General features: G+C 41.1%; 1 protein-coding gene across 37 annotated transcripts in view; it reads right to left on the reverse strand.

Annotated features, from left to right (window-relative positions):
* Nucleotides 1-1,608: 1,608 nt before the first annotated feature.
* Nucleotides 1,609-25,378, reverse strand: part of NXPE3 (neurexophilin and PC-esterase domain family member 3) — a 55,316-nt gene continuing 31,546 nt past the window's right edge. For 6 of the 37 annotated variants that reach the window (XM_086408658.1, XM_086408631.1, XM_086408649.1 and 3 more), the window contains 5 exons: nucleotides 22,630-23,384; nucleotides 18,877-18,950; nucleotides 15,076-15,150; nucleotides 6,345-6,551; nucleotides 1,609-3,120 (listed from right to left, as the gene is read on the reverse strand). In XM_086408658.1, coding sequence (XP_086264784.1) covers nucleotides 2,570-3,120; nucleotides 6,345-6,551; nucleotides 15,076-15,150; nucleotides 18,877-18,950; nucleotides 22,630-23,384 — 1,662 coding nt within the window. In that variant the 3' untranslated portion in view covers nucleotides 1,609-2,569. Of the gene's footprint in view, nucleotides 3,121-3,392; nucleotides 4,346-6,344; nucleotides 6,552-7,546; nucleotides 7,717-10,805; nucleotides 11,227-15,075; nucleotides 15,151-18,876; nucleotides 18,951-22,629; nucleotides 23,385-24,098; nucleotides 24,185-25,378 lie in introns of those variants that run through there. The other 31 variants (XM_086408696.1, XM_086408714.1, XM_086408685.1 and 28 more) reach the window with 12 other exon arrangements.

A 25,378-nucleotide genomic window follows, 5' to 3' on the forward strand; every position in this document is an offset into this window, starting at 1 on the left:
CATGGAAAATATTTATATGTTAAATTTAAAAAGATACAAATCACATGTTCTCTGTGATTACAGCTATGTGATTTAAAAAAACTAGAAGAAATCAAACCAAATTGCTAATGCTCATTGCATTCAGATGGTAGAATTATGGACCCTATCCATAAGTTTTCTTCTAGATTTCATAATTTTTTATATTGGGTTAGCTAAAAAGTTCATTCAGGTTTTTCCATGGCCAACTCAATATTTAACATCCTTTATACTTACAATGGAAAATATATATTTAAAGTATTAAAATATTATTTGATTGGCATGCTAACAGTCACAACTCTGTGGTATTGGCTTAAGTTAAACTTTTTAGAAGAAATTAAAATATTGTATCTAGAAATGGCCTAGGTAATATTCCAAACTCTGCACTTAGGCTTTTTTTTAAATTTCCACATGGGTGTAGAAAGACAAATTAGAAGGAGGACAGAATGAATGAGCATACTTTAAGAAACTGTATCATCAAATCTTTAGGACATAATGTCACTAAATCAAAAAATAACTAGATGAGGTCACATGAAATCATTTATACAAACAAGTAGCATCACTCCAAAGCTCCGGAGGGGCAGTGAAAATTGAAATTCTCCTAGGAAGACATGACTCAGCCTTCCCCAGTGACACTTGAGAAAATGCTCCAAAGTTCTTTCATGAAAAATAAAACTTTACGAAGTCCAAAAAGTTCCTGTTGAAAAGGGCTATGGACTGTCATGCACCTTAGTTCAAATCCAAACTCAAGTTCTTCATCTATAAAATGGAGCTAATATTGCCTACATTATTAGATCCTAGTCAGAATTAAATGTTATGGGGAAAGCCCCTAAAATAAGACAAAAAAATATTATTTTCTTAGTTCTATCTTCCCTCTTCCCTTGGTGTTTCTCAAAATGTAGACTACCACCATTGCATCAGAATCCTCGGATGTCTGCCACTAAGGCTGACTCCACAATTTTCTGCATTTTGCTCAAATAAATGATCATTAAACACTCTAAAGCTTAAAGACCATTAAAATTCAACTATATTAATATATTTAACTACCTGGTCTACTTCAGACTCGGAAAATAATTTAAAATTATATTTATTTATTTTACAAACTTAAAGCTGGCCCTCAAGGCTAGGAAAGGAAGATCTCAGTATCTCTGTTTTAAGTTAAAAACTCAGATTCTTTGACCCATTCTTCTGAGTGTATTTTTTAATGCATTAGGCATTTTTCTTCATTTCTGAAGCCTCCCGTTTCTTCACATGTTCCTTTGTTATTGTTCAGTCGCCAAGTCGTATTTAACTCTTCACAACCCCATGGTCTGCAGCACACCAGGCTTCCTTGTCCCTCACCATCTCCCGGAGTTTACCCAAAGTCATGTCCATCACATGTTCCTTTAGGGATAAATAAAACTAGGCTCTATGTGGCTTAAAAAGAAAAGAGGACTAAGTGGTCACAAATCAACTTAAACTTATTTAAAATTAATAAGATAAAGACAGTCAGGTAAAATTGATAATTCAATTATTTTAAGGTAGCCAGTAAGAATAGCACCTTTTACTTCCAAACATAAGTATTACCTTATGCCCAAATCAACCCTTCACAGGTTTCAATATATAAATTTAATCTTTAATTAGATTTTAATTTCTAATTTGGGTATGCAATTCAAAATAACAACCAAAAAAGAAACACTCGGTATTGCTGGAAATAATTTGCACAACTTTATAACAAACAATAGCAATCTTTACATAAAAGTCAATTCTTAAAACCCCTGAACTTCAGAACACAAAAATAAAGCTGCCTTTATATATTTTCCCTTTCAGTTCCAAAAGTGGCTATTTTAGAATAAGTATTCATCCTTAGCTGAATCAAGTAACAATCACCCAATACAAATATCAATTATATATATACTGCTTTCATCTTTCCCTTTTGCTTCTTTTCCAGATTAAAGTAGGACACTGTAAATATTCTCATTAGAAAGTTCTGACCAAGGATACTGGCCTTTTCAAGTAATTCAGAAAAAACTGGATCATCAAAAGAAACTCTTGAGACATAGCTGTCTTCAGTGTGTTACAGGAGCCACTGACTGCAAGCCTTGGGTTAAATTCACCTCCACTGAAGATGGACCAATTATGCTATTCATGCAAATATGCTCCTTTACCAGATAAACTACAAACACTCCACTGCCAACCAAACTTGCCCCTTACTTAGGTCAGAACATTTTTCACACTTTATAGCACAGTAATATCCCCTGCCAAGAGAAGCTAGTTCAGACACATTCATTAGTATCTTTGGTTACAAGGGCAGTATAATGTGTATATGCTGTTAATAATGGTTCACCCGTGGCTAAGTCAAGATAGGAAAAAAATCCTATAGGTAGATATAAGTGTAATCTGCATTTTCCAAGCTCCTTACAATGATTATATAAAGTCCAGCTCCTTTCTAAATTTTCAATACATATAGAAGCCATCTCTCCATGGGGCCACCTATGTAAAAAAGTTTATCTTTTTGTAGTGCAGGTGAAAGAGAAGGTCACTGAAAGCGATTCCTCCAGTCCCCTCTGGCAGGCTAGGTCTCCAAGGGGCACACAAAGGACAAGAACATGTCCACTTGGTTCTTCACAATAACTTCATCTGGATGTAACTTGTGGGGTAGATAATGGGCCAGGGTCATCTCCCAGGCATCAACAAGATATACTCCAACCCCTGAGAACATCTTCCGAAGGATGGTGTCCAGCTGAAAGTTATACCAGTCGCTGTTGAAAAGGCTAATCTCAGGTCCCAGCTCTTGGACATTGGCTGTCCGGATGACTACCACAGTCTTAGGGCTTCGGTCCAGGAGCTGGACCACAGCCCGACGGATGTTTCTGAGCCGCCGAATATACACTTCCAAGGGGAAGGTGCTGAAATGAGACCACACAGCTATGGCAACCACTGTGTTCTTCCCTCCCACGATGCCATTCAGCTCATTAGCCACATAACGGAGGTCACTGCTAAAGACGGTCGTGAAGCGGATGGGTGGACCATGGCAGCGGTATTTGAGCAGGATGTTGTGCTTCTGGTCCACTGCCAGGAATGGACCCACATTCTTGGGGCTACCCAAGTTAAACTCCACTAAATCTGAAATAAGGAAAAGTCAGACTCATAAGAATGGTTAAACAAAGCCATATACTTTTATTATTCTTTAGTTAGTGGCTTCAAAGAACAACTTTTTTTAATAAAAGTATAACAACAATGGGGAGAGAGGTGGGAGGGAACATCTGTATACCTATGGCTCATTCATGTTGCTGTCTGGCAGAAACCAACAGAATTCTACAAAGCAATTATCCTTCAAATAAAAAAGAATTTTTTTTAAAGTAAAACAACAAAAAGGTACAAATGTAAACACTTACTTCACTTCATCTTGGCACCTCTCCCCAGCTTCAATGGACCTGTATTCTAACATATTTATTAAGTCACTCCATAAGCAAGAAATTACAAGTAATATCATCAGCAATAGATTCTAGACCTCAGAAGTAAAATAACCTGTTTACCTCTAACTGTTAGGCCAAGAAATCTTCCTGTTTGTATTGACTGACTGTTGATATCTAAACATCAATTTGACATTTACACATTATTGTTCTAACAGATAAATATTTCTTCCAGGTCAAGAACTATAACTTTGGCTTTTTAACAAACACATAACAGTAACCAAATACCTCTTTTTATAATAAGCAAAAGAAAAGAAGCAACCTTGCTTCTTCTGACTTTCAATTTCACCCTATGCATGGAAAACTCTGTTAATGTCTTAGAAAACTTCTCTCTGTGTCGTAACAAAGACAGCAGCACAAATTAGAATTCCCTTCACTCCCTCCCCTTTATCTAAGTTGTGTTTCCAAGTCCAGCTCCTCTGATGATTCCAGGAATCAGTGATGATCCTCCCTCATTACCCCTAAAAGAAGCTGTATAATTCACAGCTGAACATTGACCCCATGAGGAAAAAGGATTTGTCTCATATCCCTAAAGAGTCCTACAAGTGCCTTATACAGACCAGATTAAATAGCCATTGGCAACCCAACTGAATTAACATTGCCTAAGCATCTATTCCAGAGAAGGCAATGGCACCCCACTCCAGTGTTCTTGCCTGGAGAATCCCAGGGACGGGGGAGCCTGGTGGGCTTCCGTCTATGGGGTCGCACAGAGTTGGACACGACTGAAGTGACTTAGCAGCAGCAGCAGCAGGCATCTATTCTGTGCCAGCACCAATGTGTTATAAGCCAGCAAGGCAGGACTTCCCTGGTGGTCCAGTGGTTAAGATTCTACCCTTCCACCGAAGGAGACAGGAGTTGTATCCCTGGTGGCAGAACTAAGATCCCACATGTTGCATGGCATGGCCAAAAAGAAAAAAAAAAGAAAGTAAATAATAAATTAGTTTCCTAGCTTAAAAAAAAAAAAAGTCAGCAATGCTCAGATGGATAAGTCACAGTCCTTGCCCTCAAGGAGTTTACAGTCAATTCTGAAGAAGTAACATCAAACTATAATTGTCCCATATTATTTACTTTTAAGGGTTAAAGTTAAGGTTTCACTTTTTTTTCCATGAGGTCCCACCCAGGCTCTTCTAGAATCTCATACCTCATTCTCCTTACTACTTAGCATTTGGCCTCAATTAAATTGCATAAAAGCTCAATTTACCATTCTTTCTTCAGATTAAGATCAAGCACTGACACAAGGCTTTATCAGGCAAAAATCTGTCTGCAAAGGCTACAGTGGAAAATGAACAAGACACTCAATGCGATCACTGCTATTAAAGGAAATACCAAGCTCATTAGAACTTAAGAACCAAGCAAATACCGACTGTTGGAAGGCTCTGCCTGGTCAGCACCAAACTGTGCCTAGCATCATGCCATACAAATGGTTTCCCTTCTCCTGCTTAACTTGTCTTTTATCAACTAGAACTCTGCTATGTCTGTTTCAATTTTTTTTTAAATAAGCAAATCAAAATCATAATTAATTTTCTACTTATGGGGGTCATATCTACTTCCTCCTTTCCTTCAAATGAAACTTGAAACTAAGTTGATATAATAAACAGAAGAGAAAAATGAAAAACACCACACACAACCCCTCACAACTGTGGAATTTTGTTTTGTGAAAAGTCCTGTCCATAAACAGCCATCAAAAATAGTTCTCACAAAATGGTACAGATGAACTTATTTGCAAAGTAGAAATAGAAACACAGATGTTAGAGAACAAACTTACAGATATTAAGGAGGGATGGGGGAGTGGAATGAACTGGGAAACTGGGATTGACATATATACACTACCTGTGTAAAAGATAATTAGTGATAATAGATAATAAAATAGATAGTAAACTTAATAGATAATAAAATAGATAACTACTGTATAACACAGGGAACTCTGCTCAGTGCTCTGTGGTGACCTAAATGGGAATGAAATCTAAAAAAAGAGGGGATATGTGTACATGTATAGCTGATTCACTTTGTTGTACAGTAGAAACTAACACAACATTGTAAATCAACTATATTCTAATAAAAATTAATTTAAAATGAAAAAAAAAAAACAAAACACATTTCCCACAAAGCTGTTCGTCAGCTCTGTAAACTCTAAGCAGGGTTTTCAGTCCTGCTGCCCTGGATCCGCCCCTCCTCGCTCTATCCACACCCTTTCTGGGAAGAGGAAAAGGCCTCCTGAGAATAAGGGACGGCCCTCCGATAAGCAGGGTTTTATTCCAAGTCTGAAGAGCTGCCCAGAGCCCAGCCGTGAGACCAGGAAGCTAAGAAGGCTGGACTGGCCAGACTCCCTTGGTGAGAGGCAGCTCATCTCAGAGTCACACAGCGACCACCCAATGGGTGACACGGGGACACTCTGTTGCCTGGATGCAGTAAATTGGACTACAGTTTGTCTGACTCCTTCCACTTAAATCTGTTATAAACTTGGAGTAGGACCAAACAGAACTAGAAGAGAAACAACAGGAAATGTTCACTTCCATTTCACAGCCTAGACTGTCAGAAGGGTGTCACCTCACACCTGTGAGGTGAGTGTCCAGCACCTTATCGCACACTTGGAGAAACGAAGCCCTGAGAAGCAGATGACTCGTCCAGGGTCACACGGCTTGTCAGTGCTTTGAACTGCAACAGGCAGCCAGAGCTTTTGTTGATGCATGCCAGCCCCACCACTGGTCAGAAACTATCACTCATCTCTCCAGCATCAGGACTCGCCTTTAGTCCTTCGGAGAAGTCAGTTTTCCCTCATCTGATGCCTTTCTGCAGGCACCAGACTGGGTCTGCTTATTTCAGAGCTGGATCTTGTGTGTATGGGAGTTATGAAACAAAAAGCAAAGTACCAACCTGGAACAAACGTAGTGAGGTATTCAAACCATTGCCTGATTGTCGAGTCACCAAACAAGTACACCACTTTTCTCTGTAAGCATTCTGTAATGTTGTCAGGGTCATTAAACTGGCGCATCTTAAATCTCCTGGGCCTCCACTGATCTTTGTAATAATAACCAGAAGGAAAAGTTCCTAAGCCTTGAGATAGTTCTAGGCTGTTGGTTTCTGAAAGAAAAAAAGATATTCTGAAATTCTCTTTCAACAAGTCATACATAAAAAATGTTTCAAGTTAAAACACAATTATGCTCCTATGTTTGTTAGCCTGCTGACAACCTCCGGCTGTCACATCTCAAAGAAATCCCAGACTTTCCCTCTCCTACAAAAAGTTCTGCTTTGCACAAAAATAGGAAGATCTAAAATGGGTGTGAGGATGTTTGTGGACAGAAGGGGAAAGGGGACATTGACCATTCCCTCTGATGAAGCATGTTTTTCTCAAGATAAAAGCAGGCAAAAACCAAGGAAATGTGTAGATCTAAGCACTATCTGGGGTTACGGCTCACCCAAATGCCTGCGAGGCAAGTAACAACTTAAATTCACATTTATATATGCATGGCAGTATTAGTCCTTAATGTTTCTCAGCTCATTCAAAAGTTTCGATCAATGGGTCCCACAATCAAATATTAACTCAGAAAACCATCACTGAACACAGAAAACAAACCACTGACACAAGGTCTAAAGAATTACTCTCCACAATACAAAAGGTTCAAAAGTCCTTATACACAATGAAAAATAGTAAAATTGCATCAGGGACTTCTCTGGGGGTCCAGTGGCTAAGACTCCCAATGCAGGGGGCTGGGGTTCCATCCCTGGTCAGGGAACTAGATCTAGATCTCACATGCCTCAACTAAGATCCAGTGTGGCCAAATTAAAAAAAAAAAAAAAAAATTGCATCAGCAGTGTGTACTCATGCTTGTAGGGTAGTTACACATGATCACACAAGCATCAGGACACCTTTCACAGTGACAGTCAACACCCTTCTTACCAAACTCCTCCCTCAGAAAATGCCACTGGAATTTTTCAGTGGAAACAGAGCACTTTACATGCTTCAACAGGGATGCCTAATATTTCCTGCACGTTTACTCTGCACCAGACACTGTTCTGAGCAATTAAATGTATTCTCTCATCAGACGCTCACGATCACCCTTCAAGATAGGTCCTACCTTTCAAAACAGTTAAGTAACTTGACCTCAGTTCCAGAGCCAGGAAGTAGCAAAGTCAGGATCTAATCCAAGCAGGTGAGCCCCCAAGTCCATGCTCTTAACCACTGTGTTATATCACTTCCCAAAACAAGATGTCTGTGGATACCAGCCATTTTCTTTTAGGCTTTTTTCTGGAAAAGTGTACATTTATTCATTTCTAACACTTATTATTCAAGTTTATAATCTTCCAAAAACCACCAATCATTTTGTGTCATTCCCTTATACACCCCAAGGTTCAAATCTTGATCATAATCCAGCAATTCTATAGTCTCACCTGTTTAACCACAATTCAAAATCCAAGTGCTCATATGACTTAGAAATTGAAATTTAAGTAAGTTTCCTACTCATGACTATTTTCAGCTTCTTTTTTTTATCAAAAAAAAAAAAAAATTCTACCTCCTTCCAATGCCTATCTGCTCGCTCCAGTTCATTTTTTCTTTTCTTTATCTATTTATGGCAGTTCTGGGTCTTCGCTGCTGCAGGGGCCTTTCTCTAGTTGTGGCTCCTGGACTCTGGAGCACAGGCTCCACAGTTCTGGTGCATACAGGCTCAGCTGCCCCTGTGGCATGTGGGGTCTTCCCACAACAGGGACTGAACCCATGTCTCCCGCACTGGCAGGTGGGCTCTTTCATAGTGAGCCACCAGGGAGGCCCCTTCTTTGACTTCTTGATATTATCTATATTACTCAAAGTTATTTTGGTTTTATTCCCTTCAAAGAAGATGCCCTATTTGACAGGGGCATATTTAATCCTTTTTCTTAGGCATCTGCAAATTCTTTGCAGGTTCAAGGTCTCAATTGAAAAGCAAACAGCATTATAAATGCTTTTCTGGCAAACGTGACTATCAAAGAAAACTGGGGGGTAGGGTAAATGTTTGGCTTATTCAAAAGCAATTTCTCAACATGCTACTAAATGAAGCATTACCATGTCATCTCATCTTGCCCAAAGTTCCTTATTATATCAACACATCAAGGTTGCACAGGCCAGAGAACACACCTGGGGCCCAAAGAAAATATCTACTGGAATGGGGATCAAAAGTGATTTTAAAGTCACAATTTTTGCTAGGTTAAGTTAGTACACTCAGCTATTCTGTGTCAAGTAAGTGTTACAAAGAAACATGTATATCACACCGGAAACAATTACCATTTCCATTCAAATGTTAATTATATTTACTATCAGAGTTAAGTCAAGCAAAGCAAATCAATTACTGAACCTCACATTAATTCTTTAAACATGCAGCACTAGATAACAAAAGGTATTTTTAAAGAGGAATATGTGTACCTACATCGCCCTCTTATGGTCAACTGGGACAAAGACATTTCCCGACTAAATTTCAAGCAGTCTGAACTGTTTAAAAGGTCAGTGTTTCTCGGAGCTCAGAAAGAATTTTCACTTAAGCTGTACTGTATAAATGGAATAAAAATAATTTAAAAACATAACCGAGTCATTATTCAACTTTATGTTTATCTTGAACATTGATGGTGAAGGAAATTTATACGGAGGTGGTTGTAAGAGCAGACATAAAGATCTTTATGCAAAATCAGAAGGGATAGTTTTGATTATTTGCAAGTAAGGTTCCTACTTCTCTAAAATGTCTTGGCTTCTCTTTAAAAGCCCATAGCTTAAATTTTCCTCCAAAGAGCATCATTCCATATCATTCATTAGCCATAATAAGGGCTATTTGGGCCACGAATGGGACTAAATGAGAAAAATGGGCAGAGATAAATTTCCCTAAACCATTTAGAAAGAGCGGTATGAGAGGGACACTTGTGAAATAAGGGTAGTGATGTGTACGTACCAACATGGGTCCTTTTATTTTTCCGGCAGGGAATTAGAACTCAGGAGGGGAAAGAAGGACAAGACCAAGAAGAAATGGAGGCAATCAATTCTCTATCTAGGAACTCGAGCACAGGAGCGCCACCTCCGGGAGGTAAGGAATGAGGACACTGTGCTGAGCTGTCCGGCCACACCCCGTCCAGTGTTGGGAACTCGAGGAGTGCCTAGCTCCTTAGAGATCACAGTGGTTTGAGTTTTTACTGAACCTTGAATTCCCCCTACAAAACTTTAAGAATTTTTTTTTCTTTCTTTTCTCTAAAAGCTAAGCATCTTACACATGCTATCTGAGGTAGAAATACCTGTAGATTCAGAGAATGTTGAAAGGGACCTCAGAGAAAGCTAGTCCAAATATCTCTTAAAGGTAAAGAAAGCAAGTCAGTGTGACTTGCCAAGGTTTCTTAGGGAGCTAAGGAGATGGGTGATGGCAGAGGGGGCACCATTCATAGAGACCGCATTTTGTTACTGAAATGGTGGTAGGAGGGGGCTTCCTTTCCCCAAATGATACTAGGCTTGCTGGCTGTTATGTCTTGCCTGGGAAATCCCATGGGCAGAGGAGCCTGGTGGGATAGAGTCCATGCGGTTGCAAAATAGTCAGACACAACGTTGAGACTAAACAAAAACGTGTAGGATACCAATCCTCTGATTTCCTAAGTTAACTGGACGTGGACCTTGGCTTCAGTTCAGTTCAGTCGCTCAGTCGTGTCCAACTCTTTGTGACCCCATGGACTGCAGCACGCCAGGCTTCCCTGTCCTTCACCAATTCCTGGAGCTTGCTCAAACTCACATCTATCAAGTCGGTGATGCCATCCAACCATCTCATTCTCTGTTGCCCCCTTCTCTTCCTGCCTTCAATCTTTCCCAGCATCAGGGTCTTTTCAAATGAGTCAGTTCTTCACATCAAGTGGCCAAAATATTGGAGCTTCAGCTTCAGCATCAGTCCTTCCAATGAATATTCAGGACTGATTTCCTTTAGGATGGACTGGTTTGATCTCCTTGCAGTCCAAAGGACACTCAAGAGTTCTCCAGCACCACAGTCAAAAGTATCAATTCTTCATCGCTCAACTTTTTTTATGGTCCAACTCTCACATCCATACATGACTACTGGAAAAACCATAGCCTTGACTAAACAGACCTTTGCCGGCAAAGTAGTGTCTCTGCTTTTTAATATGCTGTCTAGGTTGGCCATAGCTTTTCTCCCAAGGAGCAAGTGGAGCATCTTTTAATTTCATGGCTGCAGTCACCATCGACAGTGAATTTGAGCCCAAGAAAATAAAGTCTGTCACTGTTCCCATTGTTTCCCCATCTATTTGCCATGAAGTGATGGGACCAGATGCCATGAACTTCATTTTTTGAATGTTGAGGTTTAAGCCAGCTTTTTCACTCTCTTCTTTCATTTTCAAGAGGCTCTTTGGTTCCTCTTTGCTTTCTGCCATAAGGGTGGTGTCATCTGCATGTCTGAGGACCTTGGTTTACTGGGTTGTTGTGAAAATTCAATACTATGATATGCGAAAGTGCATTTTTCACTGCAAGGGGCTAAACTAGAGTGCTAGAAATACGCTGAATAGTCTATAAACACTCTATATCTTGACCTGGGTAGTAGTTGGTTAATTCATTTTCTATTGCTATGCAAGAAATCAACACAAACTTAATAGCTTAAAAACAAGGGGCAGACTTCCCTGGTGGTACAGTGGGTGAGACTCCTGCCAGTGCAGGGGACATAGGTTCTCTCGGGAAGATTCCACGTGCCATGGAGCAACTAAGTCCATGTGTCACAACTCCTGAGCCTGCACGCCTACAGCCAGTGCTCTGCAACAAGAGAAACTACCACAGTGAGACGCCCGACGCCCGTGCACTGCAACAGAGAAGCCCCTGCTCACAACCAGAGAAAGCCCGTGCACAGCAACGAAGACCCAGCACAGCCAAACAATAAATACATAAAAATATAATAACTACATTTTACAACAAGGATTATTTATTTTCCCACAGTTCTGCAGGTCAGGAGTCTGGGCTGCAGTGTGGCAGGGTTCTCTGCTCAGGATCTCACAGGTGGAAATCAGGATGTCAGCAGGGCTGTGTTCCTTTCTGAAGGCTCTGGAGAAGAATCTGCTACCAAGTTCATTCAAATTGTTAGCTAAATTCAGTTCCTTTCAGTTGTCAGACTGAGTTTCTCATTTCCTTGCTAGTTGTTAACCAGGGAAGGGCCTTCAGCTCCTAGAAGCTGCCTACAGTCCTGGCCCAGTGGCCTCCTTCATCTTTAAAACCAGCAATGAAGAATCTCCGTCACCTGAAATCCTTCTCACACTTTCAATCTCTTTCTTCTAGAAGCACCAGGTCACTGTTAAGGACCTATATGGTTAGGTCAGATCGACCCAGGATAATCTCTCTCTCTCTTTTTAAGTCAACTTTGTCATACAATTGAAGGGCATGGATCACTGGGGAGTCACCCTACAAAGATATGTACAGACGTAAAACTCCATTGTGCTATATGCCTCATATCTGTGTGCTCTATTGCCTATAAGACAAATTTCAATAGAGAAAAACAATAGAAAGCTATAAAGATGTTGATATTTATTCTATTGTTATTAGATCTAGTTATATTCTAAACTTTGATTAAGCTCCCCCCAACACATGAGCTCTAGTTTAGTTGCTGATGACATTAGAAGCCATTAAAGTGCCTGAGACATTAGGCTAGTGGTCTGAGGACCACAATGCTGGTGCTTATAAAAATCCAGCAATAATTCTGACCCTGGAAAAGCCTGTCAGATGCTTGGCTTTAATAAGGTAGTCTGCTGCTACTGCTAAGTCACTTCAGTCGTGTCCGACTCTGTGTGACCCCATAGACGGCAGCCCACCAGGCTCCCCCGTCCCTGGGATTCTTCAGGCAACAACACTGGAGTGGGTTGCCATTTCCTTCTCCAATGCATGAAAGTGAAAAGTGAAAGTGAAGTCGCTCAGTTGTGTCCGACTCTTAGCGACCTCACAGACTGCAGCCTACCAGGCTCCTCCGTCCATGGGATTTTCCAGGCAGGAGTACTGGAGTGGGGTGCCATTGCCTTCTCCAATAAGGTAGTCTAGTCTAACTTAAAGTTATGTTTCTGTGCTCGAATTGTGTCCGTGCATGGGGGTGGCACTGGCAATCTCAAACAATCCACAAGACTGCTTGAGGAGGAAAATCAATTAACTAAGGAATTGTTAATTCCACACATAGATAAGGAAATTCCCTGGCAGTCCAGTGGTTAGGATGCTTTCACTCTGTGACCAGGGTTTGAACTCTGGTACAGGAACTAAGCGGAGAAGGCAATGGCACCCCAATCCAGTACTCTTGCCTGGAAAATCCCATGGATGGAGGAGCCTGGTAGGCTGCAGTCCATGGGGTCGCTAAGAGTCAGACACGACTGAGCGACTTCACTTTCACTTTTCACTTTCATGCATTGGAGAAGGAAATGGCAACCCACTCCAGTGTTGGAGCCTAGAGAATCCCAGGGACGGGGGAGCCTGGTGGGCTGCCATCTATGGGGTCGCACAGAGTCGGACACGACTGAAGCAACTTAGCAGCAGCAGCAGGAACTAAGATTCTGCACACAGAGCAGTGAGACCAAAAGAGGAAAAAAAGAAAACAAAGATCCCACAAGCCTTGTAGCACAGTCAAAATAATAATAAATAAATGAATATCAACATGTCAAAGGCAAAATAAAATCTTCAAAGTATAGGATTCATAGGTGGAAACAATAAAAGTGGAAAGACTATGAGCCCTTCTATGGCCTCAGCAAAGAAAATACAAAATGGGCCTGAAATATCTTGTGGTGCCTTCAGAAAGTAAGGAAGAGCTAAAAAAAAAAAAAAAAAGAAAGAAAGAAAAGAAATAATTAATGAAAAGAATGAAAGCATTGTCAAAAGGGCACAGAGCCAAGCGAAAGAAGTTCCCAATTACCAAAACGGGAACAATCTGAACAATTGAATTGGATTATAATTCAAAGAAATAGTTGAAATAGTCATGAGCCTATACTGATGAAATTAACAAATGATAAAGAAGAGACAACTCTTCCTTACAAAAAAATTCCAATTAATAAATGTCTTTAGAAGGAGAGATAGAGCAGATCACCATTAGAACACCACAGAAGTAACTGCTACTGGGAAGATCGGGTGATGAATGCTAAAGTTAGTAGATGAAAGTTTGAACAAAAACAGAATGTTTTACATAGTTTCTGTATTATTAACTTCCTGTGGCTGCTGTAACAAATTACCACAAATTTAGTGGCTGAGAACAACACAAATTTATTCTCTTACAGATCTGACGGCCAGAACTCCAAATGCACTATCACCGGGCCAAAACTAAGCTGTGGGAAAAGCCACACTCTCTTTGGAGGCTCTAGGGAAGAATCTGTTTCCTTGCCTTTTCTAGAGCTGCATTCTGTGGCTCATGGTCCATTTCTCTGTTACTAAAGCCAAGGTCATGACATCTTCAACTCTCTCTCTGCTTCCATCTTCACATGGCCTTTTCTCTTCTGTAGGAAGCCTCCCTCTGCCTCCCTCTTAAAGTGACACTTGCAACTGCATTTAGGGCCCACTCAGATAATCCAGATACTCTCTCCCCAGCTCAAAAACCTTCACTTAGTCACACTGGCAAAGTTTCTTTAGCCATATAACATATAACATCCACAAATTTGAGGGATTAGGATCTGGATATTTTTGAGGATTTAAGATCTGGATATTTTGAGAGTCCCTTGGGCTACAAGGAGATCAAACCAGTCAATCCTAAAGGAAATCAACCCTGAATATTCATTGGAAGGACTGATGCTGAAGCTGAAGCTCCAATACTCTGGCCACCTAATGTAAAGAGTCGACTCACTGGAAAAGATCCTGATGCTGGGAAAGACTGAGGGCAGAGGAGAAGGGGATGACCGAGGAGATGAGAGGGTTGGATGGCATCACTGATTCGATGGACATAGGGTCACAAAGAGTCAGATATGACTGAGCAACTTAACAACAACAACAACATCTTTAGGGGCCATTATTTAGCCTATCACAGCCTCAAAGTATCTCCCCAGAATATCATGTAGATACAAAGATGAAAATAATTACAATGAAAATAGATACAATGGAAAACCTGGCAGACACCACTTAAACCAGGTGATCAAGGTATCATTAGTAATACATCTGGACATCATGTACCTCCGCAAAAGGATACAGCATCATTCCTGTCCTATTCCTCCCAAAAATGCATAACCTCATCCCACTCATAAGAAAACATTAAACAAACTCAAGTTCAGAGAGATTCTAAGAAATATCTGACCAGTGCTCCTCTGAAGTGTCAAGGTCATAGAAGACAAGAGTCTGAGGATCTGTCACAGTGGGAAGACTAAGGAAATGTACAACCAAATGCAACGTGGGGTCTGCACTGCATTCTGGAACCAAAAAATGGACATCTGTCAGAAAACTGATGGAATCCAAATAAAACCCAATAGTTTACTTAATAATGTTACATGGATGTTCCATTCTTATTTTTGTTAAGTGTTGTATGATTTCTTGGGCTTCCCTGGTAGCTCAGCTGGTAAAGAATTTGCCTGCAATGCAGGAGGCCCAAGTTCGATTCCTTGGTCAGGAAGATCCCTTGGAGAAGGGATAGGATACCCATTCCAGTATTCTTGGGCGTACCTGGTGGCTCAGACGCTAAAGAATCCACCTGCAATGCAGGAGACCTGGGTTCGATCCCTGGGTCAGGAAGATCCCCTGGAAAAGGAAATGGCAACCTACTCCAGTATTCTTGCCTGGAGAATCCTCATGGACAGAGAAGCCTGGAGGGCTACAGTCCATGGGATCGCAAAGACATGACTAAGCGACTAAGCACAGCTGTGATTTCTTAAGAAGTTAGTGTAAGGGGAAACTGGGTAATGTCTATACAGGAACTTCGTACTATTTCCACAACCCTTATTTAAGTCTCAAATAAACAGAAAACAAGACATTTTAAAAAGAAGACGAAATAAACAGAAAACAAGACATTTTAAAAAGAAGACAAAGGGAATGACAGAAGGCAAGGAGGGACGGAAAAGGAATGAAACTAATAATGGGAGCCCTTCATTTAGGATCTTTGAGTGCCCTCTGCTGGTCACTAAGCTGAACATCGATGACATTCCCCCATGCTGGACTTTTTGTTATTACACAAAGTAATTGTCCTTCTCTTTTCTTTCCAATTGTTTACCTGCTCTAAAACAGTTTTCTCAAACCCAGGGTACCTTGCTCCTACTGATTTATGGTTTCTTTCTTCCTCTAAAAACCCATCAAAGCCTCACTAGTTACTGAATACTTCTTTTCTCTAAACAAAATTATAGTTGTTCAGTGGCTCAGTCGTGTCAGACTCTTTGCAACCCTACAGACTGCAGCATGCCAGCCTTCCTTGTCCTTCACTATCTCCCAGAGTTGGCTCAAATTCATCTTCATTGAATCAGTGATGCTATCCAATCATCTCATCCTCTGTCATTCCCTCTCCTCCTGCCTTCAATCTTTCTCAGCGTCAGGGTCTTTTCCAATGAATTGGCTCTTCACATCAGGTGGCCAAAGGATTGGAGCTTCAGTTTCAGCATCAGTCCTTCCAATGAATATTCAGGGTTGATTTCCTTTAGGATTGACTGGTTTGATTCTCAAGTCTTCTCCAGCACCACAATTCAAAAGCATGAATTCTTCAGCCTTCTTTATGGTCCAAGTTCATATCTATACATGACTACTGGAAAAACCATAGCTTTGACTATATACACCTTTGTTGGCAAAGTGATGCCTCTGCTTTTTAATATGAAATTAAAAGTGTCTTTTAATTTCATGGCTGTAGTCACCATCCGCAGTGATTTCAGAGCACAAGAAAAGAAAATCTGTCACTGCTTCCACTTTTTCCCCTTCTATTTGCCATGAAGTGATGGGACCAGATGCCATGATCTTAGTTTTTTTAATGTTGAGTTTTAAGCCAGCTTGTTCACTCTCCTTTTTCACCTTCATAAAGATGCTCTTTAGTTCCTCTTTACTCTCTGTCATTAGGGCAGTACCACCTGCATGTGTGAGGTTGTTGATATTTCTGCCCACAATCTTGATTCCAGCTTGTGGTTCACCCAGCCCTGCATTTCACATGATGTACTCTGCATATAAGTTAAATAAACAGAGTAACAATACAAAGCCTTCTCTTATTCCTTCTCAACTTTGAACCAGTCCATTGTTCCAGGTCCAGTTCTGTTGCTTCTTGACCTACATACAGGTTTCTCAGGAAACAGAGAAGGTGGTCTGGTACTCCCATCTCTTAAGAATTTTCCTATTTGTTGTGATCCACACAGTCAAAGGCTTTAGCATAGTCAATGAAGCAGAAGTAGATGTTTTTCTGGAATTCCCTTGCTTTCTCTATGATCCAAGAAATGTTGGCAATTTGATCTCTGGTTCTTCTGCCTTTTCTAAATCAAGATGTACATGTGGAAGTCCTCGGTTCACGTACTATTAGAAGCCTAGCTTGAAGGATTTTGAGTATAACCTTACTAGCAAGCAGACTGAGGGCAACTGTATGGTAGTTTGATCATTCTTTGGCATTGGCTTTCTTTGGGACTGGAATGAAAACTGAACTTTTCCAGTCCTGTGGCCACTGCTGAGTTTTCAAAATTTGCTGACATATTGAGTATGGCACTTTAACAGCATCATCTCTTAGGATTTGAAATAGCTCAGCTGGAATTCCATCACCTCTGCTAGCTCTGTCTGTAGTAATACTTCCAAAGGCCCACTTGACTTCACACTCACTTCACTAGGTGAGTGACCACACCATTCCAGTTATTCAGGTCATTAAGATCTTTTTTGTATAGTTCTTTTGTACATTCTTGCCATATCTTCTTAATCTCTTCTGCTTCTGTTAGGCACTTACCATTTCTGTCCTTTATTTTGCCCATCCTTACATGGAATATTCCCTTGATCTCTCCAATTTTCTTGAAGAGATCTCTAGTTATTCCCATCCTATTGTTTTCCTCTACTTCTTCACCCTGTTCGTTTAAGAGGACCTTCCTATTGCTCCTTGTGTGAAGCCACAGCCACTTCCTGGCTGAACTCTAAGACCTGTCAGGTGCAAGCAAACCATCTACAGCTCCTCCCTCTGACCATCCCACTGGACAACTGGGGACATCACGGGGTCACAGGGTACCCATCCAAGCCCGGGTACCCTGCTCCTACTGATTCATGGTTTCTTTCGTCTTCTAAAAACCCATCAGACTGAATCTAGTGAGCTAGACAACCAGGGCTGTGGAACAGAGGGTCAGAAGTGTTGGTGAGTCCGAGCCTCCAGAAGTGACAGATGGGAGCGTGTAAGGGATACAGTATACTGGGGGTACCACGTTTACTGACATCTTGACTGTGGGATCGAGGGCCTGGCCGATAAAAGGCAAGCAATTTCCATTCATGATGTTTCACATTTGCATCCTCTAAGATTAGGAACTCACTGGGTTCAAGTAAATCAAACAGGAAAAGATGGGGATTTCTTGTGGCAACTGACAGTGAACACCAGAAATACAGACTGGCAGGGTCCTGCCTGCATCAAGACCACAAGTTTTATTTAGCCCACACAATATAATTTTTTTTTTAGGTTTTTAACAGGATGCCAATGTTTTGAAATCTGGAGATGCACATTCAAAAATTAAGACTTCAGGTTTTTGATGGAAAAAAAAAAATCTTTCAACCTGGCTGTGTTGGGTCCACATTGTTGCATATCAACCACGTGTAGGAACCAAGGGGCTGCCACCTTCAGATGGTCCCCGCTCTGCAGTTCCTTCCCACCACTTACACAAGGTGTGCGTATGGCCGATACTCACACGGCTAGGTTCACGCGTATTCTACACCTCATCCCTGGGGCATTAGTGTTTGCACCCTCTGCTTTGTGGGATACCACATACATGCTTTCAACAGCTAAAAGGACCTCATCTTCCCTCTGCACTTGATCTTAGCCAAAAGGCCAAGAAGTGACCACCTTCCAATACATAAGCCACTTAATAATGTTCATCCTTGGGACTTCCCTGGTGGTCAAGTGGCTAAGACTGCGCTCCCAATGCAAGGGGCCCAGGATCGATCCCTGGTCAGAGAAATAGATCCCACGGGCCACAACTAAGAGTTCACATGCCTCAATTAAGACCCGACAAAGCCAAATAAATAAATTTTTAAAAAATAATAATGTTTATCCTTCTTTTATACCAGTGACTATAGCTCATTATAACTATTCTGCAAAAAACAAAACACATATATTTCATCTTCTAAATTTAATTCTTTTACTCTTAATAATATCCTGTACCAATGGATCAGAATCACCTGGAAGTTTTGTTAAAACGCAAACTATGCCCAGTAGTAACCAGGGCAAATTAAAAGGGGGCTTTATATCTTCAGTGAAACTACAGAGACTCAATACACTGAGCAGGAAAAACAACAAATCATCACATTTGCTCCTTTTACCTTTTATATTCCTGGGAATCACAGTCACCCAATCAGGTCCACTGGAGTTGATTGGCATTTTGATATTGACACCACTTGAAAGAGGAATAAAAAGAGTACAAGCTCAAATATTTTTAATTTAAGGAATTAATTTATTTATTTAAATTTAGGAACATTTATTTTTCAATATGTATATTTGCAAATTTTTAAATAGATGGGATTTCAAAGAGCTGTCTAAAGATGAAATATCCTTATAAATGTTAATTCATACAATTGATACTTAATAAATTAGGTATCTTATAATAAGCAGGTTATACGGACACATAAACTGAATAAGAATTAAACAGGTTCTTAGTTTTTCACTGCTTCACCCTTAGGTTGCAAACTCCAAAATGACAAATTTTGTTTGAATCGCTTAATCCCTTGGACGCAGAGAATGGCTCACACTGATGACAATGTCTACTTTGTCACTACTTGGTTTTCAGGCTGCAAGACTACGGGGAGCATTAAGTCAGATTCCTTAAGCCTTGCCTAGAGCAGAATCCTAATTGGGGACTCATCCATCCCTCAAATGATCAATGTCAATCTTTCTCTTTCTCTTTTTAGTTAGCCTAATGCAAAATTTCAGATTTTTAACAGAGTAAAAATGCAAAAATTAAAATCTATATCAGGATTCTGTCAAATGTTTTGTTTTCAAAAACCTATGCCACCTCAAATACTTTCCCAGCAAACTTCTAAGTAAGTAGAATTTTTTAAATGATTCTACTACAGATCTGGCAGATTCTACTACATCAGCCAGCCTCATCCAGGATATGCAAGTAAAGGCAAGGACAGACATTTTATCCTTCTGGATTCACAGGTGTTTTCTGGTTTTAATGGTAGGATTTGGTGTTAGGAACATTTAAAATTTTTACACTAACTTAGTTCTCTGACCTTTGCCCCACTTTTTTTCCACGTGGCATTTCAGTAAATTACAAGTTATGTTTCTTCCATTTAGCAGAAGGGTTCTGCTAAACCCCTAGGTAGACTGACAACACACTCCTAAAAGAGAGTAACTGAACACTCCTCATACAGAGGCAAAAAGTACACAGAAATAAAATAATCTGTTCATGGTGTGTGTAAATGCTAAGTCTGACTCTGTGTGATCCTATAAACTATAGCTCACCAGGCTCCTCTGTCCATGGACTCTCCAGGCAAAAATACTGGAGTGGGTTGTCATGCCCTCCCTTCAGGAGATGTTCCCAACCCAGGAATCAAACCTACATCTCTTACGTCTCCTGCATTGGTAGGTGGGTTCTTTATCACTAGCGCCACCTGGGAAGTCCTATTGATAAATAATGTGCCTAATTAAAGAATAAGACTAAAGACCTTTTGTATTGAGCCGCACACACACACACAAACCCCTCGGAAGACTGCTGCTAAGCTGCTAAGTCACTTCAGTCGTGTCCAACTTCTGTGCGACCCCATAGACGGCAGCCCACCAGGCTCCCTCATCCCTGAGATTCTCCAGGCAAGAACACTGGAGTGGGTTGCCATTTCCTTCTCCAATGCATAAAAGTGAAAAGTAAAGTGAAGTCGCTCAGTCGTGTCTGACTCTTAGCGACCCCATGGACTGCAGCCCACCAGGCTCCTCGGTCCATGGGATTTTCCAGGCAAGAGTACTGGAGCGGGGTGCCATTGCCTTCTTGGAAGACTAGTACAGTAAATATACTGGGAGCAGTGCGCCCTCTGCTGGGCTTCTGAAAGCATGGCATGATTCTAGCAAATAATGTATTTAAACTTTTGCCACCAAAAGCTGACTACGAGAAAAACAAAAAACCAGAGCTTTATTTTAGAAGCTGCTACAGACTACATGGACTTCCTAGGTGGCTCAGTGGTAAAGAATCTGCATGCCAATGCAGGAGATAACAGAAGATGTGGGTTCGATTCCTGGTCGGGAAGATTCCCTGGAGGGCATGGCAATCAAATCCACTATTCTTCTAGAGAGTCCCATGGACAGAGGAGCCTGGCAGGCTAGAGTTCATGGGGTCACAAAATAGTCGGATACAACTTAGCAACTAAAACAACAAGAACCATCTCTACAAGGGAATATTTTTAAAGTATATATATATCATTTAAAAATAAAAAGCATTTTACATTCTCTCAAATAATTATACTTTCTGACTATGTAATTTTTCTACCTTTTTTATTTCTTAGGAATGTTATTTTATTTTAGGCACTAGTGATAAAGAACCAGCCTGTCAATGCAGGAGACGTAAGAGACTCAAGTTTGATCCCTGGGTTGGGAAGATTTCCTGGAGGAGGGCATGGCAACCCACTCCAGTATTCTTGCCTGGAGAATCCCATGGACAGAGGAGCCTGGGGGGCTACAGTCCTGTCTATAGGGTTGCAAAAAGTCGGACACAACTGAAGTGACAGAGCATGCACACACGCACGCATATAATGTTGAAGAAAATGGAAATTTTACCTCATACTGGCTCTATATATTTCCTTCTGCATATTATGCCATATATTGATCATTATACTGAAAAAGTTTCATACCTATGTTCAAAAATAGGAATATGTGCTCAATAATGCAAAAATTTGAATAGCTATTAACTTGAAAAATATAATTCGTTGTGATATTCCTGGTTTCCCATCAGTTCAGTTCAGTTCAGTAGTTCAGTCGTGTCCAGCTCTTTTTGACCCCATGGACTGCAGCACACCAGGCTTCCCTGTTCATCACCAACTCCTGGAACTTGCTCAAACTCATGTCCATTGAGTTGGTGATACCATCCAAACGCCTCATCCTCAGTCATCCCTTTCTCCTCCTGCCTTCAATCTTCATAGAAGGAAAGTGAAAGTGAAGTCACTCAGTCGTGTCTGACTCTTTGCGACCCTGTGGACTGTAGCCCACTAGGCTCCTCCGTCCATGGGATTCTCCAAGCAAGAATACTGCAGTGGGTTGCCATTTCCTTCTCCAGGGGATCTTCCCGACCCAGGGATCAAACCCAGGTCTCCTGCATTGCAGGCAGACGCTTGCCACCAGGTAGTTATTCTTCATGCTTATCATTAAATCAATCTAGCAATGTTACCATATTCCTACCTTTTCCTATCAATAAATGTTTATATGATTTTAACAACTAATAATGTGACACTTAAGACTTTTTTCAGTTTCTGAGACATGAAGCTAAAACATTAGCTTGACTGTAAGACCTCTAGTAGCCCTGTTCTTAGATAATTTTTTTATCTGTTCTGTGAATAAGTGATTTTGCTTATACAGCTATAAACATGCTATGTAGTTCTGAAGTAAAAGATGTTAAGGTAAAAGAACAAAAATTTAAGGTATTTAATTTGAACTGAAATAAGCATGTGTGTGTGTGTGTGTGTGTGCGCGTGCACGCGTGCATATTAATCACCCAGTCATGTCCAACTCTTTGCAATCCCATGGACTGTAGCCCACCAGGCTCCTCTGTCCATGTGATTCTCCAGGCAAGAATACTGGAGGGGGTAGCCATTCTCTTCTCCAAGGGGTCTTCCCAAACCAGGGATTGAACCCAGGTCTCCTGCATTGCAGGCAGATTCCTTACCATCTGAGGCACCAGGGAAGTCCCTGAAATAAACATACTAATCACAAAATATAAATCTTTGTTTATTTTCTTACCACCTCTCCTGAACTGGGCCAAGTTTGGAGAGATGTAAGAAGCACATAACCAAAATAAGAAAGTCTCCTAAGTAGGACAAAGACAACGGAAAGGGACTCTTCAATCCCCACCTAGGACAAGGGGCACATACCTCTGGAAGAAAGCATTCTCTGTAGCAGTTAGGAGGCCCTTCAGGTATCCGCCTTTGAAATGGTTAATTCTGCTACTGCAAGGGAGCTTCTTTGGTTTGAAGCAGAACCAGGGTTCTCCAGTGTAGAGGTCTGTGAAGTTGCACAGGGGAAGACTCCCTGGAAGACACACGTTACACTCTGTAGTTTCAGAAATCCTCCCTGACCGGAAGAGGCTCTTGAAATAGACTCTGTCTGGTTTCTTTTCCTGCAGGTACTGAAGAACTCGGATCCCTTCACTGGGGTGGACCAGAGATATGGACACTTTGACTTGACCTGGCCAGAGCAGAGTAAAAAAGACCTTGTAAAATCCATTCTGGTAGTCCACCACTCTGCCCACGGCCCCCGCCTGTAGCTTAGGGGAGTGGATTCTGGCCTGCAGGTAGTCTCCACCATATTTCTTGGGCTTTCTTTGAAAATCCTGCACATGAACCAGCACCTCTAGCTGGCTTCCCACCCTGAAGAAGGCTGCAGAGTTCAAGATGACAAAATAGCTGGAAGAAGGGTCGGTGCTCTTCAAAAAGGGGACTGGGCCCACGTCAGGCTCCTGCCACTGTAGGGCAGCCAACAAGGAGTCCTCCTCCAGGCGCTCCCGGCTGGACAGAATCTGGCGCTCATAGCCGCAGTAAGGGTTCCGGCTGATCCTTATCACCTGGGAGGAAACAAACTGGCCGCCACTGTCTATGAATGTGGCCGAAGCGGTCTCACGGTCCAAGTACTGAAGAGAAAAACACAAACAGAAACCATAGCTATGACAAACCTCCTTACGTCAACCAAATAAATCCCTGCTTCAGTTTAAATGTTAATAAAACTTACTTGGAAAAAGAAAAAAAAACTTTACTGGGATGACATTGTTTCAAAAAACCACAGCTCACCAGTTTTATAAGGGTCTCACAGCAAATATCAGAGAAAAATCCCTTTTGTGCTTCCAGAAGGAGAAGGGGGAAAGGAATCATTTTGAAGTACAGTAGTTCTCCTTTATCCTCAGGGGATATGTCCAAGACTTCAAGTGTATGCCTGAAACTGTGGGTAATACCAAACTCCGTATATACTGCTTTTTCCTATACATATATACCTATGATAAAGTTTAATTTATAAATTAGGCACAGTAAGAGTGGGTAGCTATTCCCTTCTCCAGTAGATCTTCCCAACCCAGGGATTGAACCTGGGTCTCTCATGTTGCAGGCACATTCTTTACCATCTAAGTCCCTAGGGAAGCTCTAAACAACAACAACAATAATAAAACTAACTTATAAAACTAATAATTATAATAATTTGCTGTAATAAAAGTTATATGAATGTGATCTCTCTCTCTCTCAAAACATCTGATCGTGGTGTACTTGATGAGGTAAAAGGTTAAAATGCCTACATGATGAGATGAGGTGAGGTGAAGGACAAAAGCACTGTGATGCAGCGTCAGGCCACTACTGACCTTCTGACGATAATAATGTCAGAAGGAGGATCATCTGCTTCAGGTGACCCTGTATTGAGCCACGATGATGTCAGTGGTTGAGGATCCTGGGTGGGAGAGAGCAGGATGTCACAACAGCTGATCATGCAACTCAGGACAATGCACAATTTCATATGGGTAAGTTGTTTATTGCTTGAGAAGACTCTTGAGAGTCCCTTGGACTGCAAGGAGATCCAACCAGTCCATCCTAAAGGAGATCAGTCCTGGGTGTTCATTGGAAGGACTGATGCTAAAGCTGAAACTCCAGTACTTTGGCCACCTCATGCGAAGAGTTGACTCATTGGAAAAGACTCTGATGCTGGGAGGGATTGGGGACAGGAGGAGAAGGGGACGACAGAGGATGAGATGGCTGGATGGCATCACTGACTCAATGGATGTGAGTCTGAGTAAGCTCCGGGAGTTGGTGATGGACAGGTAGGCCTGGCGTGCTGCAATTCATGGGGTTGCAGAGTCAGACACGACTGAGCGACTGAACTGAACTGAAGCTGTTTATTTCTGGAATTTTCCCATTTAATATTTTCAGATTACAGTTAACCAGGGGTAACTGAAACCACAGAAAGTGACACTGTGGACGGGGGACTACTGGATGTCAAGAGTATTCTGTTCTTTTTTTTAAAACAAGGCCTGCCCTCAAGAAAAACTATTTTACCAGAGCCTAACCTACTGTGGTTTTATCAGAGCCCAACCAAACTGAGGTAAATGACATACCCAACACCAGTCCATTCTAAACATTCCATACAATTTAAGAGTTGAGGGGGTGAGACTAAGAAGCAGCTCTGAAGTTCACAGACTCATTAACACAGGAAGATCACAGGATTATAAGATGCTTCACCTCCCCTACATTTCATCTCCACATCATGAAAAGTCTATTTACTGGAGTTCCTTTTAGGCAGTACCTCATGTCCAGCTTTCAGCAAAAAATTATGAGACATACTAAAAGGAAAAAAACACACTTTGAAAACACAGATCAAGCATCGGAACCAGACTGAGAAATGGCAAGAATGTTGGAATAATCAGACCATGAATTTGAAACAACTATGATTAATACGCTAAGGGGCTCTAATAGAAAAAGCAAACAACGTGCAAGAAATAATGGGCAATGTAAAGAAAAAGGCGAAAATTCCAAGAAGGAATCAAAAGAAAAAAAAACCAGACAGAGCAGTGAGGATTTTTAAGTAAGGAAAAATACTCTAGCTGAAATTATAATGACTGGCAGACATTCTTATACATTTGTCCAAGCT

The sequence above is a fragment of the Bos grunniens genome, chromosome 1 (genome assembly GCF_055505025.1).
Source record: "Bos grunniens cultivar Pamir isolate PY7600 chromosome 1, Bosgru_T2T1.0, whole genome shotgun sequence".
In the NCBI taxonomy this organism is placed as follows: Eukaryota; Metazoa; Chordata; class Mammalia; order Artiodactyla; family Bovidae; genus Bos; species Bos grunniens.